Source organism: Gopherus evgoodei, chromosome 2 (genome assembly GCF_007399415.2).
Source record: "Gopherus evgoodei ecotype Sinaloan lineage chromosome 2, rGopEvg1_v1.p, whole genome shotgun sequence".
Classification (NCBI taxonomy): Eukaryota; Metazoa; Chordata; order Testudines; family Testudinidae; genus Gopherus; species Gopherus evgoodei.
The window spans coordinates 260,342,648-260,358,811 of NC_044323.1; the positions used below are offsets into that span (position 1 = coordinate 260,342,648).

General features: G+C 46.0%; 1 protein-coding gene across 3 annotated transcripts in view; it reads right to left on the bottom strand.

Moving 5' to 3' along the window:
• Positions 1-1,845: 1,845 nt before the first annotated feature.
• AZIN1 (antizyme inhibitor 1) overlaps positions 1,846-16,164 on the bottom strand; it is a 68,278-nt gene continuing 53,959 nt past the window's right edge. For 2 of the 3 annotated variants that reach the window (XM_030553629.1, XM_030553628.1), the window contains 3 exons: positions 15,947-16,065; positions 4,850-5,064; positions 1,895-4,224 (listed from right to left, as the gene is read on the bottom strand). In XM_030553629.1, the coding sequence (XP_030409489.1) occupies positions 4,113-4,224; positions 4,850-5,064; positions 15,947-16,065 (446 nt within the window). In that variant the 3' untranslated portion in view covers positions 1,895-4,112. Of the gene's footprint in view, positions 4,225-4,849; positions 5,065-15,946; positions 16,066-16,164 lie in introns of all 3 variants that reach the window. The other variant, XM_030553631.1, reaches the window with a different exon arrangement.

Here is a 16,164-nt window from a genome sequence, read left to right on the forward strand (position 1 = left end):
TGGGTGAGATTCTGTGGCCTGCATTGTGCAGGTCAGACCAACTATCATAATGGTCCCTTCTGACCTTAAAATCTATGACTCTATAATATTGCAGTAGTAAATGATATGACTGCATGACCACCATCTGTAGCTCCCACATCTTCTTAAGAAGGGTTTTAATAAAAAATGGGTTTATGGCTATTTGCATTTTATCATGAAAACTCTCACGCTGCAGATTCTAGTTGGCTTCAGGTAGGAGAGGAGATGATCTAAAGCAGGAGTTCTCAAACTGGGGTTTGGGACCCCTCAGGGGGTTGCAAGGTTATTACATGGCGGGGTGGAGGGAGGGATCTTGAGCTGTCCATCTCCACCCCAAACACTGCTTTGCATCCAGCATTTCTAATGACGTTAAAGTGTTTTTATAAGGGAGGTCGCACTCAGAGGCTTGCTATGCGAAAGGGGTCACGAGTACAAAAGTTTGAAAACTACTGATCTGAAGTAAAGCGTTTAGGCTATTCTTTGTGTGAACTGGAGGGCTAAATATTTAAAAGCCTTGGTTGTTCACCACAGGGAGGAATGGATTAAGACTATCAAGTGCCATTGGCATGCCACAGCTTGCCCCCTACCCTGTCCTGCACCTGAAGTGGCTGTGGGCCTTCCTTCCTTCCCAGAGAGGTGGCAACAGGTACCCTGATCTACTCCATGAGCAACAAAAGTCAGAGTCTACCAATTCTGGGTCCCATCTCCCTTACAGGGATGACAGTATCTTCTCAGATTAAGTACTAGGACCTTACTACTATTTATATTAAGAACTGATGTGGGGGAGCCTCTTTCACTTACCTCCTGCCACACAATGCTGGTGGTAGAGCCTGCTAAAGCAGCAGTGGATCTTGGGCTTTATAGCTAAGGCACCTCATGTCTCAGGACTGCTGTTTCAGACTCTACAAACCCACGCAGACATCTGACTATGCTCAGTTTACATTTAATTTTTTTTTTTTTATGAAAGCTGAGATTGTGACCTCATCACATGACTCTCGGAGTTGATGCCTAGGCATTTGTCTGTAGTGCCTGTGCCTAATTACAGGGAGTCAACAGCAAACCAAGCTGCAAGATTGTTTTAGGCTAGCATGTGCTAGTCTATCAAATTCTAAAGATTTATTTGGCAGGTATCTTCTGAGGGAAGTAGGGACAGTTGTTAAATCCAGAGTTTGTTTTCCTAAATATACAATAAAATGGTTTTTCAGTAACTTTCCCTGTTCTCTCAAGCCTGGATCAAGTCTCATGTACAGCCCATTAAGAGTATTAAATCTCTTTGGTGTTCCCAATACGGTAGGGGAGTGCTTTATGTAAAAGTAATGAGATGGGGAATTGAATTTATCCACCTCTGATAGAGGACTCATCTTAGCTAGGTTATAACCCTTAACTCAAGGTAAATTTTATATATAAATTGACTGGGTAGCAGCAATGGATTTACTGTATCACATTTATGTGACTGCAGCTGCTTCCGCTCTATTCAAGCGGCCAAAGTGCCTTTCCCTACTGAAAAATAATTGACAGAGTTTGAGTAGCTTGGCTATACCAAATAGAAAGGGACCATTGCCTCAAGTTGTGATGCCTAATTATAGGGTGGTGATGAATGCTTGGGAAATGCCAAAACATACATAAAAATTGTCAAATACTACTCCAGAAGTAGTATTAATAGTTTTGTGAACATAGGTATGGTGTAACACTGAGCCTGTTTGGGACATACATGATTATTCCAGTGTACTGGAAACAGCGCTTGAATATTATCATGGAAATTAAGTTTAAAATCCCCACTGTATTCATACCAAGGTCCACAAGAGTAGTTTTCTGAGCCACTGAGCAAGAAGTTGCAGATGTGTATTCAGCATGACAAAGCTACATTACAGTTCACTTATATAGAAATCATTCAGGTTTATATTAATGTTTGAATTGAGATTACAGTATTGTAAACAAATGATGGTAACAATTTTTAGCATCAAATTGAAATACATACTGGGTTCAAACTTAAATTTTTTATGGCAAACTGTCTTCATATACAATAGATATGTCTGAACTGACCACCCTATCATTTACAAAGGAATTTGCAACTGAGCTGCAAGTTTAACATAAAACAATTCTCCTTAAGGCTCCACAGCGAATCTTGCAACATGATCTCAGATAAATACAAATCAGTTGGGTTGTTTAGGGTTTCAGCCAAACCTGCCATTGGAGGACTAGAGTACATAGACTCTTTCAAACCTAGAGAAATTTGGTCTGATGGCTAGATTTTCCATAAGAAATTAACTTCTAATGTATTAACCCCCATAAATAATTCTTATAACATGGCCATCTTCAATCTATCCCTTCAAAAGACAGGAACAATTCGTTAACTCAAAAATCACAAGACAGTTAAGCCCAGAGGTGCAAAGGTATTTAAGTACCTAACAGCCACTGATTTAAGTGGTACTTAGGCCTAAATCCTCAGAAGTATTTAGGTATCTTAGTGCTTCCCTTAGGGCTGGCCTACACTACTCTATCAATTGAGAAACAGCATGGTACAATTCCCTACTGTGAATGTAGTTACAGATATGAAACTGGGTGTAGGCAAGCCCTTGGTGCTGGAAGTCCAAGTTGAAAGGATCATTCCATGATAAACTTTTCCACGTTTAAAAGGTATAAAATATTATGTATTCTTAGCCTTTCTGAACTGCAAACTTGGATTTCCTGCCAGTTGTCACTTATGTTAAATGCATTTGTATAAGTCAGGTGAAATTTCACACCCCAGGTAAGGAGCTAAAAAAAAAAAAAAAATCTCCATTTTCTAATTAATCCTTTTGATTCAGGGATCCAGGATTTAACAGCCATGAGTATTTCACAATCCTGACTCCTAAGTTTTTCAGATTAGCAAGAAAAATATTTTAAAATGTAAAAGGGGTGGACTGGAGAAAAAAATCAAGATGCTTTAACAACAGAACAAGTAATTCCACTGAACAGCTTCAGTTATTAAGATTAGTGGGCATATATAGTTGGTGTGCTTTGCTGTTACTTAAATACACAAAGTACAGTGCAAAAGATCATCCAGGTTTCTGAAGACATGTAGCCCTTCTATTACAAAGACTTAATGCTGTACAGGACTAGAAGTTTTTCTATAAAGCTGGTTCAAAAAAAGGGACCTGACATTTCTATTTAACATTCAGTATAGCTGTAATTCATATTTCTACATGGGTTTTAAATGCATTCTAGCTACAGCTACCTCTCCTAGGTACTGCTATTCACTACTGTTGTCTTGAAGGTTTGATATTTTTGGTGTTAATATAATTTAGTTTAACATTTCTATGTTGAAGCACCATCAAACTGCATTTCAGCTTTCCAGGAACTTATCTGAACTTCCCTTCACACTAGTTCACCAAACTTAATTTACTTAAATTAACTATTCATTATTTAATGTTCTGCCAACCTAAACCTGAAATAGGCTGGAAGAAAAAAAATCCTTTCAAAACAATCATCTACATATCCATTTCACTGCTATCTAGTCCCTCTCATAAAGAGAACCTGAAAAAAAAATCTACACGAAGTTTTATTGCAGTCATACACGGGTTACGTCAAGGGTCAAATACAACAAATACTATGATGCAATTTTACATTTATTGAACTACAGTTCAAAGCACAAATTTACACACTAAATACACTGAACATCTCTAATGAAGTCACACTAGTCTCCCACTGACATTTGATATATCTGGGTGAAAGACAATATCTTTACAAGACTTTCTAACAAGAATCCTTAGTATAAAAACTGTGTACTTGTATGTAAACTGTTTAACTGAGAACCCAAGTGATGGGTTTCCATCTCGACTAAGTCATCCATTTTGTTGCATATTTTATTTAAACGCTCAGGGGCTGAACGAACTGGCAAGTTTAAATCTAGACATTATTAACTAACCCTCCCACCCCCAGTGAATTGTAGTTGTAGCTGGTTTTGCCTGGTCCCAATTGGCTATTACTAATTTTCAAGTTTTGAAGAGAATGAGTTGAATTCAAGATTGTTCCATTTTAATTCCAGAGTGGAATGTTGACCAGACAAACTACAGGCTTGCAACTGCAAGTCTACATGAAGCGTTACTGCCTGTTTAAGCTGCAGTGGAAAAGCTGTCTTCTGGGCTCAGCTGAATGCAAGAAGGCACAAAGAAGAAGTTCTTCATCAATGTGTCTGAAGTAATTCCAGCATCTTGCATCTCATACCTACAGCAGAAAGTATAACAGAGGTGTGTTCAGGAAGCATAGACCTGAGAGTTTTAAAGTTCTCATGGTGGCTTAACATTGGAAACCAGCATTAAGTTCAGTATTCAGTCTAACAACAAAATTATTTGGCAGATTTAAGATTAAGTTCACCTTTTCCACCTTAGTAATACTCGCATTGAGGAATTTACTGGCGAATATATGTGATACAGGCTGTGCTTATGACAACACTTCCTTTTAACACATTGGACAGCTGCACAGAGACTCACCAGTCAGCAAAGCAATACCTACAACTGTATGCATTCTACTATTGTCTTAAATGAAAGACTTGTCTACATCGCACCACAGGATAGACTATAGGGCTGTGAACTGTAGAGCACTCCAAACCATTGTGCTCTCACTGCCCTGCATGGACGCTGCTGGTGAGAATACCTAGTTCATGTTAATGTAGTCCAGTTTGAAAGGTGAAACAGTGAGGTAGCATTTTAAAAAAAAATGAATTAAGTTGATTTTTTAAATCTTCCTTATCAATACCATGCATCCAAGTGTAGTAGTATGTTTAAATATTTTCAGGAGGAAAAAAAGCGGAGTACAACTACCACTGCAAATATTGAGAACATCATCTTACCAGTCATTGAAAGACATCATGTAGTAAACTGGTGGCCTCTGAAAATCATTAAAGGCAGACTGTTGACCCAAGGTACCAGAACCCATATTATCAAAGATCAGCCAGTCTCCAACACTCAACTCGGGAAGAAGACAGTTTTCCACAATTTGATCAAGCTCATCACAGGATGGACCCCAAAGGCTGCTGGCAAACAGAGGCTCATCTTCCTTGTATTTCTACAAAAACAATCCAGTCAAGTCAGGCTTTAGTTTAAGGAAAAAAAAGTTTTACAGACACATTAGAAAATTAATATAAGAACATTTATATCTGAAATTCTTTTCTTCTAGGGGAAAAGTCCACAGATCTATTACAATAGGTCTCACGCCTGCTTGCAGCTTCTTGAGGCAGAAAAGACTTGTCAATCAAGCAGTCTGGAAGTGGCCATACCCTTAAAGGCCAAGTCAGTTCAAGATACTTCCAAAGATGTTTTATAGTGTAAAGTCCTTTAAAAGACTTTAATTCACAGGTTAACAGACAAGAATTCATAAACATTTTCTGCTGCTGAGCAACTTGAAATTCCACCCCAAATATATTATGCCCCCAACTTCAAATTCCACCCCAAGGAAACATATACTGTGTCCCCAAAGAACATGGAGGCAAGTGTGATAGTTTAAGCCTTCCTCAGACCACAATCCTTGTGGTGGGTTGGATCGGTGGACTTTTACTACTGGAAGAAAGGAAACTTTGGAGAAAAGGTAAGTCTTCCTATTCTTTTTCCCAGGGAAAGGCCACAGAGCCATTACAACAGGGCATCTAAAAGCAGTGCATTTCCATGAAAGGAAAACAGGAACAATGAGAAGACCGGGAGATAAGTGGCTCTGAATAAATGAGCACTAGTTATTGTTGGTGGGGGGACATGCTTCACCTGTTCCATGCAGGCCAATAACGTAACACGACAAACAGACCAGGCCCTTGAAGATGCCCTGTTTGTAAAAATACTTTTTCAGGGCTAAAGAAGAAGTGTTAACACATCTGAATATCCTATTTTAATGTAGTTAAGATTTGATGTTCTGGGCTTGGGTACAGAATTTTGTACTTGGGAGCAGATTCTTTTTGTAGAGGAGACATAGCTGAGTGGTGATTGCCACTTGAATTATACAGGAGACCCAGGATTTCCCTTGACAGTGTGGGGGCCACCATGGCTCACTTCTGCCTTGTTTGCTTGTCCTGGAGATCCTGGAGAATGTTGTGATCAGAAAGAGAAAGTCAGGCTTTTGGCCCTGGAAGAAAGGTGCATGATCATGTCTGCAGCCTATTAATTTATTCATCAGAAAGGAGATTGGTCTTTGCTGGGTTCTGGCTGCAGATATATGTCCATTAACACACCAGTGACTCAGAGCTGACTATTCACTCAAAGACCTTAGGCTGTAGCCTCCATTCTCCTGGAGTTTTCCTTTACTTTAACTAGCTGCTATATTTATTCTAAATAAAGGTAGTGCTTGAATATACAGAAGATTTTTTTTTCCCCCTCTTTTCAAAATATACAGCCAGGACCAGCAAAGATTAGATGCTCATCCAGGTTGAGGATCTGGTACCTTTGTCCTTGTTTAAAGCTATTGCTGAAGTGTTGTAAGGGATCACCACTAAACTTTGGGTGATCAGGACAGCTCTTAAGGCCTAATTATTGTGATCTACTTGATAATGCAAGAGCAGACTTCCAATACAGTAACTTTGGATGACGTTTGTTCCTTGAATGAGGTTTCCTGCTCTTAAAGCTGGTATAGATTTTCTCCACCAATCCCCTCATTGTAAATACCCTCTCTTCCAAGTACCCCAGCAATGGCACAAAAGAGACAGTCCTAACATACTCAGATTTATGGAAAAAAACCATGTGGAGTCTCACAACAGTCTGTTGTTCCTAGAGACCTCTGTTCTTATCTAAGGCATCAGAGCCCTGATAGATGTGACTGGAGAACAAGGACACTGTGCCTTCTGACCACCGGCTTGGAGTGGAGGTTGACAGTTAAAACTACTCACAGAAGCAATAGCGCCATCATTTAGATGTTTGTGATATTGACAAACCATGTTCCAGGAAAGGATTTGGACTGTATGGTGACTTTTTTTGTGTGGGCATTTTCCAGGAACAGTGCTCTGATGAACAGGTCATCTGAGCACTTGTATACAAAAACCTTTTTCTGCTTGAGGAGAAACAATGTTAACTAGCACTTTGGAGGACAGCCTCAGAAAGGCAGGTAGGCCAAAGAATAATGGGTAATGTAGTGTGTTGCATATGATGCTAACATCTCCTCCAGGAGGGTTGCATAATAATGTATAGAAAGGTGTTCTTCAGATCAATTAATAAGTTGGTTCAGTGGTAGAACTTAGAATCTCCATCCTGAACTGTGACTTTGGAGAAAATCCATTCAAGAACTTCCCCTCTCTTTGGAACTTGGTCCTGGAAGCAGATGGAGTAGCAGTCTAAGCCGCCTTGTTCTTGGGGAGACCAAATACCCCATTCTGAAGCAGACAATATACTGCAGTCTTTATATTCTGGTGATTTGTCAGCTTAAAAAAAAAAAAGGGGGGGGGGGGACTGGTAAACTAGACTGGATCTCTCTGCCTAAGATTAATTCTTCTGATGTAACACTGATCCACCACTTCAGATTTCTTTCTGTATGCCCTCTATTTGGGAAACTACATCATATAATCACCTCGTAGTCATGTTTGCTTGAAAAAGACAGTGTTTTCTTGCTGTATCACCTGTCTCTTGTGCCACTTTGTGTATCAATCAGCTAGCTGGGCATCCCTCCTGTAAGTCTTCTTTGGATCTTGGCACTCTTTGATCCAGCTAAGAGTCTATGTCTCCTGTTGAGTTATCAGGGCTCCTTACATAAAATTTTAAAACGTACTCATCATGTAAGCAGGTTTCCAGGGCAGCTCTGTTTATAGTCACAAAAAAGCGTCTGCTCCCTGTGCTACTCAGCAGTAACCAGTTCCTGATTGGACTTCCATAGCATCAGGCAGAGGTGGTGGTGTGACTAAGTTTAGCTCATTGTGCTTACTGTAAATCTCAGGCTGTTTTGATGTGAGGGGGTTAAGGAAATCTCTCAACCAGGCTGCTGTTCTGAAGAATCTTCTGTTCTTCTTCGAGTGCTTGCTCATATCCATTCCAGTTAGGTGTGCATACGCGCGCTGCGTGCACGTTTGTCGGAAGATTTTTACCCTAGCAACATTTGGTGGGTCCGCTGGGCGCCCCCTGAAGTGGCGCTGCCATGGCACCGGATATATACCCCTGCCGACCCAACCGCCCCTCAATTCCTTCTTACCGGCCGTGTCGGTCATTGGAACAGTGGAGTGCATTTTTACTGACCTCCACCTCCCTAGCTACTCGTAGTTCTCTAGTAATTTTGTTGTGTATATAGTTCAAAGTTATATAGTTATAGTTAATTTTTATTGTTCATAGTTAGTGTATAGTTAAGAGGGGTTCGGGGATTAGCCCCTTCCCCGCACCCGGTGCCAGGGCCCATGCCCGGTTCACCGGGTTTCAAACCGTGCTCGGCCTGTCATAAACCGATGCTGACAGGAGATCCACATGACTCCTGCCTTAAGTGCCCCGGGAAATCTCACCTGACAGATAAGCATCGCATTTGCAAGGCTTTTAAGCCGAGAACAGAAAAGGAGCGGGACTTTCGGCTAAAGCAGCTCCTCATGGAGGCGGCTCTTGCCCCTCCGCCTTCGGCACCGAGCGCTGGTCAATCGGCGGGCAGAAGCACCTCCTCGACACCAGACCACGCCGGTACTGCTAAGGCCTCTCTGCACCGGCTGTCGCCGGCACCGAAGTCAACTCAGCACCGCTCCCTCTCCCCAAGGTCGAGAAAGCTTAAGGCTCCTGCTGCTTCCGTGCCACCTGCACCGCAGCCAGAGAGCTCGTCTAAGTCGGATTGCCCGGCACTGACACCTGCCACGGCACTGACAACGTCAGCACTGTCGATTCCGGTCCCATGAGGGCCATCAAGTCGGTGCCTGTCAGCTCCCCAGCGCGAGCCATGGTTGAGCTTACTATTCCATCCATGCCGGAGACATTCTCTATGGCGAGGGATCTGATTGCCATGACAGAGTCGATGCTGCCTCAACCCCTGGCACGCCAGTGCGGGTAATACAGTATCAGCAAACCTGTCTTAAGGCCATCCTCTGTCGGCACAGCAGAGTGGCACCATTCATGATCACAGTCCCGCAGACGTTCCAGGTCCCGTCGGCGCTCCCACTCCTGATGCCGTTTGCAGTCCCGGTACCGTTCTCCTCCTCGGTACCGGTCGCACTCGCGGCACCGGTCGGTATCCTGTTTGCCGGTCCGCTACTCTCGGCACCGTTCCAGCTCCTGGCACCGCTCCAGGCACAGTGACTCCCGTAGCCGCTCTCGACCTCCCAGCACCGCTCCAGTCGCAGGTCCCAATCTCGTTCCAGGGACCGGTATGCCTCCCGGTACCGGTCCCCAGTGCCGAGTAGAGCAAAGTCCGCTAGAGACAGAGACTCTGCCCACGGCTTTTCAGCACCTTCATGGCCATCCAGACATGCATCAGTGTCTTCCCACGCGGACAGCTCTTATGCTCAGGACCGCAATTCTGATGTGCCCACCAGACTCTTCCAAGAGACCAAGGACCCCATCAGTGGTCTTTCTGGACACCTTGGGCATACCACCAGGCCCAAGGCGTACCAGTAGTTCCGTCCTGCTCTGTCTCAGAGCACCAAGTGCCAGAGGCGACAGTTAGCCATCCCCCTCCGACTGCTGCCGAGGAAGCCTCAGTTCACCCACCAGACTCCCAGGTTCCACTGGAGCAGGAGGTTGCCCAAGAGCAACAGGCCACACAGGACCTGCTCGTTGCTGGCATCTCCTCTTCCTCTTCTTCAAATGAGGCGCTGGCAGGAACATCCTCCTTGGGCCCTCCTCCAATCGACCTGAGAGCCCATCAGGACCTCCTAAGGAGGGTAGCACTCAGTATAAACCTCCAGGTGGAGGAGGTCCCGGAGGTAGAGGACCCAGTAGTGGACATTCTGTCAGCGGATGCCCCCACTAGAGTGGCCCTACTGTTTATTCGGACCATCCAGGCGAATGCCGATACTATATGGCAGTCCCCAGCCTCTATCCCTCCTGCAGCCAGGGGAGTCGAACGTAAATATATGGTGCCCTCTAAAGGGTACGAGTACTTGTATGTCCATCCTCCTCCCTGCTCACTAGTCGTCCAGTCCGTTAATGAGAGGGAACGCCATGGCCAGCAGGCACCACCCTGAAATCAAAGGAGGCTAGGCGAATGGACTTACTCGGCCGCAAGGTGTACTCAGCAGGGGCCCTACAGCTCTGGGTGGCAAGTCCACAGGCCTTGCTTAGTCGCTATAATTATAGCACCTGGGTGGCGGTGGGTAAGTTCATGGAGCTTCTCCCTCAAGACTCCCGCCAAGAGTTCGCTGCCCTCTTGGAGGAAGGGAAAAAAGGTGGCCAGAACTTCCCTCCAGGCCTCGTTGGATGCAGCAGACTCAGCAGCCAGGACTCTGGCCTCGGGTGTTGCCATGAGGTGCATCGCATGGCTTCAGGTTTCAAACTTCCCACCGGAGCTGCAGTATACCATTCAGGACTTGCCACTTGATGGTAAAGACCTCTTCTCGGAGAAGACTGACCCCAGGCTGCAAAACCTGAAGGACAACAGGGTCATAATGCACTCTCTCGGCATGCATATGCTGGTGACCCAACGCAGGCCTTTCTGTCCCCAACCTCACTGCCCATAATCTGTGCCTAGACAAAGACAGGACTTTGGCAGGCGGCACGGCCGAGGTGGTCGCAGACGACCGTCAGGACCCCCAAGGGGCCAAAATCAAGGTCCCTTGAAACCACCACTGGGACCAAAGACAAACTTTTGAAGGTGTGCCCGAGAGCAGCGTACCAGTTACAGGCCAGGATCCCTCTCCTCCCTTCTCCAACTCTTCTACTTCCTCCCAGATGGTCCCAGTTAACTTCAGATCGCTGAGTCCTATGCACGATGGAGTATGGGTACCACCTCCAATTTATTTCAACCCCGCCCTCCCATCCTCTCCCTCTTCAGGGACCCCTCTCACGAGCAATTCCTCTTACAAGAGGTGCAGACGCTCCTTGCCATAGGAGCTATAGAGGAGGTACCGATGGACAAAAGGGGCAAGGGGTTTTACTCCCATTATTTCCTAATCCCCAAGTCGAAGGGAGGTCTCAGACCTATCCTAGACCTGCGAGGACTCAACCAATTTATGATAAAGTTGAAGTTCCGCATGGGATCCCTGGGGACCATTATCCCATCCTTGGATCCTGGAGACTGGTATGCCACCCTTGATATGAACGATGCGTACTTTCACATCACCATCTTTCCTCTGCACAGGAGATACCTCCGCTTTGTAGCCAACCGTCAGCACTTCCAGTTTACGGTCCTGCCGTTCGGCCTTTCTGCAGCCCCAAGGGTATTTACAAAGTGTATGGCCGTAGTTGCCCCCTACCTCTGCCGACGTCGGATACACGTTTTTCTGTATCTGGACAATTGGCTCATCCGAGGGGCCTCTGAGACACAAGTCACTCAGCATGTGGGCATCGTCAAGGACCTATTCACACGTCTAGGCCTGATGATAAATATAGAAAAATCCACTCTGGTTCCCACGCAGAGGTTAGACTTCATAGGCGCTATCCTGGACTCCAATCTAGCCAGAGCCTGCTTATCACAGCAGCGGTTTCAGGCAATGGCAACAATCATCCAAGGCCTACAGAATTTCCCGACGACCTTGGCTTGCACTTGTCTTGATCTCCTGGGTCACATGGCTGCCCACACATTTGTAACCAAACACGCCAGGCTCTGCCTCCATCCTCTCCAAATTCGGCTCAACTCGGAATACCACCCGGGCAGGGACCCAATAGACATGATAGTCACCATTTCCCCGAGCACTCTAGGCTCCCTAGAATGGTGGCTAACTCCCTCCCTGGTGTGTGCAGGGATGCCGTTCCATCCGCCCCAACCCTCAGTGTCCCTGACGACGGACGCGTCATCTCTCAGCTGGGGTGCTCACCTTGGTCACCTTCATAGTCTAGGCCTTTGGTCTTCTCAGGAGCTGGCATTACACATAAATGTCCGAGAACTGAGAGCAATCCGCCTGGCATGCCAGGCGTTCCAGCAACAGTTGTGAGGCTGTTGTGTCTGTGTTTACAGACAACACAACGGCCATGTACTACATAAACAAACAGGGAGGGACACGGTTCTCCTCGCTTTGTCAGGAGGCCATCCAACTCTGGGACTTTTGCATAGCCCACTCAATAGATCTGGTAGCATCCTTTTCTCCCAGGCGTTCGGAACACTCTGGTGGATTGACTCAGCAGGTCTTTCCTGTCTCACGAGTGATTGATCCGCCCGGACGTTATGCATTCCGTTTTCCAGAAATGGGGATTTCCCGACATAGACCTGTTCGCTTCCCACGAGAACAGGAAATGCCAGATGTTCTGCTCCTTCCAAGGTCTCTCCCCGGGATCGATCTCTGACGCTTTCCTGATGCCGTGGAAGAGCCAGCTCCTTTATGCCTTCCCGCTGGTCCTGCTGAAACTCCACAGGGACAGAGCATGCATCATCATGATTGCTCCAGCGTGGCCCAGGCAGCACTGGTACACCACGTTGCTCGACTTGTCGACAGCCAACCCAATTACCCTGCCACTCCACCCAGACCTCATAACTCAGGACCATGGCAGGCTTTGCCACCCGGACCTGCAGGTTCTTCACCTCACGGCGTGGCTGCTGCATGGCTAAACCAGTCAGAGTTACGTTGCTCTGAAACAGTACGACAAGTTCTCCTGGGTAGCAGGAAGCCTTCCACCCGGTCAGCGTACCTGGCCAAGTGGAAGCGTTTCTCCTGCTGGTGCAAAACGCTTAATATCTTACTCCCACTGAGGTATCGATCCCCTCTATTTTGGACTACCTCTGGTCTCTCAAACAGCAGGGTCTAGCAGTATCATCACTGAGGGTACACTTGGCAGCCATCTCTACCTTCCACCCAGGCGAAGGTGGTTATTCCGTGTTCTCACACCCTATGGTTTCGAGGTTCCTCAAGGGCTTGGAGAGCTTATACCCTCAAATACGCCGCCCAGCCCTGACCTGGGACCTCAACCTGGTTTTAACCAGACTTATGACTCCCCCATTCGAGCCATTAGCAACCTGCTCGCTACTATACCTGTCTTGGAAGACAGCTTTCCTCGTAGCCATTACATCAGCCAGACGAGTCTCCGAGCTTAGGGCTCTTATGGTGGATCCTCCGTACACTCTGTTCCACAAGGACAAGGTGCAGTTGCGACCACACCCAGCATTCCTCCCTAAGGTGGTTTCAGCCTTTCCTGTTAACCAGGACATCATCATCTTTCTTCCGGTCTTCTTCCCGAAGCCACACTCAACGCGACGGGAGCAACAATTGCACTCCCTGGACATCCGTAGAGCGCTCACATTTTATATTGAGCGGACAAAACCATTTCGTAAAACGCCCCAACTCTCTGTCGCGGTAGCAGACCGAATGAAAGGCCTACCTGTTTCCTCTCAGAGGATCTCATCTTGGGTGACGGCGTGCATCCGCACTTGTTATGATTTGGCTCATATTTCCCCAAGCCACATCATCGCGCATTCTACCAGAGCTCAGGCTTCATCTGCTGCCTTCCTGGCTCATGTACCTATCCAGGAGATATGTCATGCAGCTCCCTGGTCCTTGGTCTACACCTTTGCTTCGCATTATGCTGTGGTTCAACAGTCAAGAGATGATGCAGCCTTTGGCTCAGCAGTTTTGCATTCTGCCACATCTCACTCCGACCCCACCGCCTAAGTAAGGCTTGGGAATCACCTAACTGGAATGGATATGAGCAAGCACTCGAAGAAGAAAAGACGGTTACTCACCTTTGTAACTGTTATTCTTCGAGATGTGTTGCTCATATCCATTCCAAACCCACCCTCCTTCCCCAATGTCAGAGTAGCCGGCAAGAAGGAACTGAGGGGCGGTTGGGTCGGCAGGGGTATATATCCGGCGCCATGGTGGCGCCACTCTGGGGTGTGCCCAGCCGACCGAGTGTTGCTAGGGTAAAAATCTTCTGACGAACGTGCGTGCGGCGTGCGCACACCTAACTGGAATGGATATGAGCAACACATCTCGAAGAAGAACAACAGTTACAAAGGTGAGTAACCCTCTTTTCTTAATGACACAATGGGCGATAGGTAGTCTGGCCACGTATGCCTGGTTCTAGTCTAGTGCAGGCACAAAAGGGTTGGGGATTGTTTTGGTTTTTAAATTAGTCTTTTATATAAACACTATCAATTTCTTTAACATGAGGACTGTTATCAACATTGGGAGTACAAATTATCAAAAATTTGCTTGTGGATTAACTAATTCCCGTTCCCTCTCACTCCCCATGTTTCCTTTTGTAGGGGCTTAGCTGGAGGCATACAGAGTCCCCACCAAATACTGCTGGGAATGGCTTCTGATTACTCCTCAAAAGAAAAAAAAAACAAAACAAAACTGAGTTCTTCCTGTATTGTGGTGACCTACAAGTAGAAGGAAGTCCCTGTGCCTTTTTCTCCTCCTTTTTACTAGGAGGAATCAAGCCTTAGAAATTTCCTCTGTGGAGGAGTGACACCTGTGGCCAGAGTCCATAGTATGCCTTTTATGTTCTTCTCAGATTTATAGGGAAGAAAAAGCAAGAGAAATTAACTCTTGGGGGTCCAGCTGCTGCGTATTGCCTACTCCCTGCTCGTTAGGACAAAAGAAGAGTGGCCTCAGCAGCCTATGGTTAAGATTTTGTCACAGTTATTTTTAGTAAAAGTCAGACAGCTCACAGGCAATCAACAAAAATTCACAGAAGCTCATGACTTGTCCCACTTTTACTAAAAATAACTGACAAAATAGGGAGGGGTAGGTCCAGCACCCAGCACAGGTCCATGGCCCTCAAGGTGCTCAGAGAAGCGGGGGTCCCCACCCCACAGCAGCTAAGAGCTGTGGGGGCCCTTGCCAGCTCTAGCCCCTGGCTGAAGCAGAAAGTGTCCCAGAGGTCTCTGAAAGTCACAGATTCCATGATCTCTGTGACGTAATCCTAGCCTTACCTATGGTAATAGAATATCAAACAAAGAGGGAATCAGGGGAAAGAACTGCACCTGCTGTGCTACAGAAATAACACTTTGAGATGAGCCCTTGAATGTTACAGAAACTCCTTAAATCCCTGCATGTGGAAGGAGGAGGGAAAACAATCACATGGCACAGCCCTTTTGTCTTACTAAATCCCCTAGTGCTATACAACAGTTAACACCAATGTTGTTTAACTGAATCCTAGGATGGGCAAGGCAGGCTTACATAAGGGATGACTCCCACCTTATTAAAGAGGATGAAGTAAATTAGAAACAAGTAAGAGGCCCTTTACTGCTGCTTGTTCCTCCATGTCTGGGCTGATCTCTACCTCAGCCCTCCAGGACTGCCAGTATGGGGCATGGCTGACCTGCAATAAGCAGGGTACGATTAGGCAGGCAGGTAGCGCATGGTTGAGTGGCAAAACATGGTGATTTCAGCATAGCTGACCATGCTAAGTGGGGTCCAAGTTAGCCTAGACATTTTTGTGCCCTTTTCCTGCAACTTCTCTATTCCTCTAATTGCCTTGAAGCTGTTCCACCAGAGTGGCATGTCCAGACAGGCTGCAATGGAAACTTCTGCAGCCAGCAACCCTGGTATCAAAACAGGGCAGGAGAGAAAAGGTGTTTCAGCAAGCCTGCTGCAGAGCACAACTCCTCCCCTCACACACACCCCTTTTCCAAGGCAAACTAAAAGCCCAGTAATGTTTAGAATCCTTTTTTTTGGTTGTGGTGTTGTTGCTTTGAGCAGGTCATCTGGTAAAGCCCTCCGGCAGCTGCTGGAGGCAGTTCAAACTGGCTAGAAGTGCCTGGGTCTTCAGGGTTGTGGCCACTTGCGCCTGTCTGATTGGGGTAGTAGTGCCCCAAAGAAGCTGCAAACAGGAGTAAGATCCATTGTAATGGATCTGCAGAATTTCCCTGCAAAAGAATAATCCTTTGTAAATTCTGTAAGAATATGATATAGACTCACCTTGTGAACCTCAGGGATGGTATTAAATTTCTCAGACAATTTACTAGCAAAAGAACCATAAACACCATCGTTCATGTAGTACATAAAGATTGGCTCATCATCACTCCTGGTTTGCTCCACTGGAAGAAAAATGGTGATATATTTTTATAACAAACATTCAATTTGCAATCCTCTGTAAACTAATTCCCGCCCCTCCCCCTCCGATTATGTAAAACGTG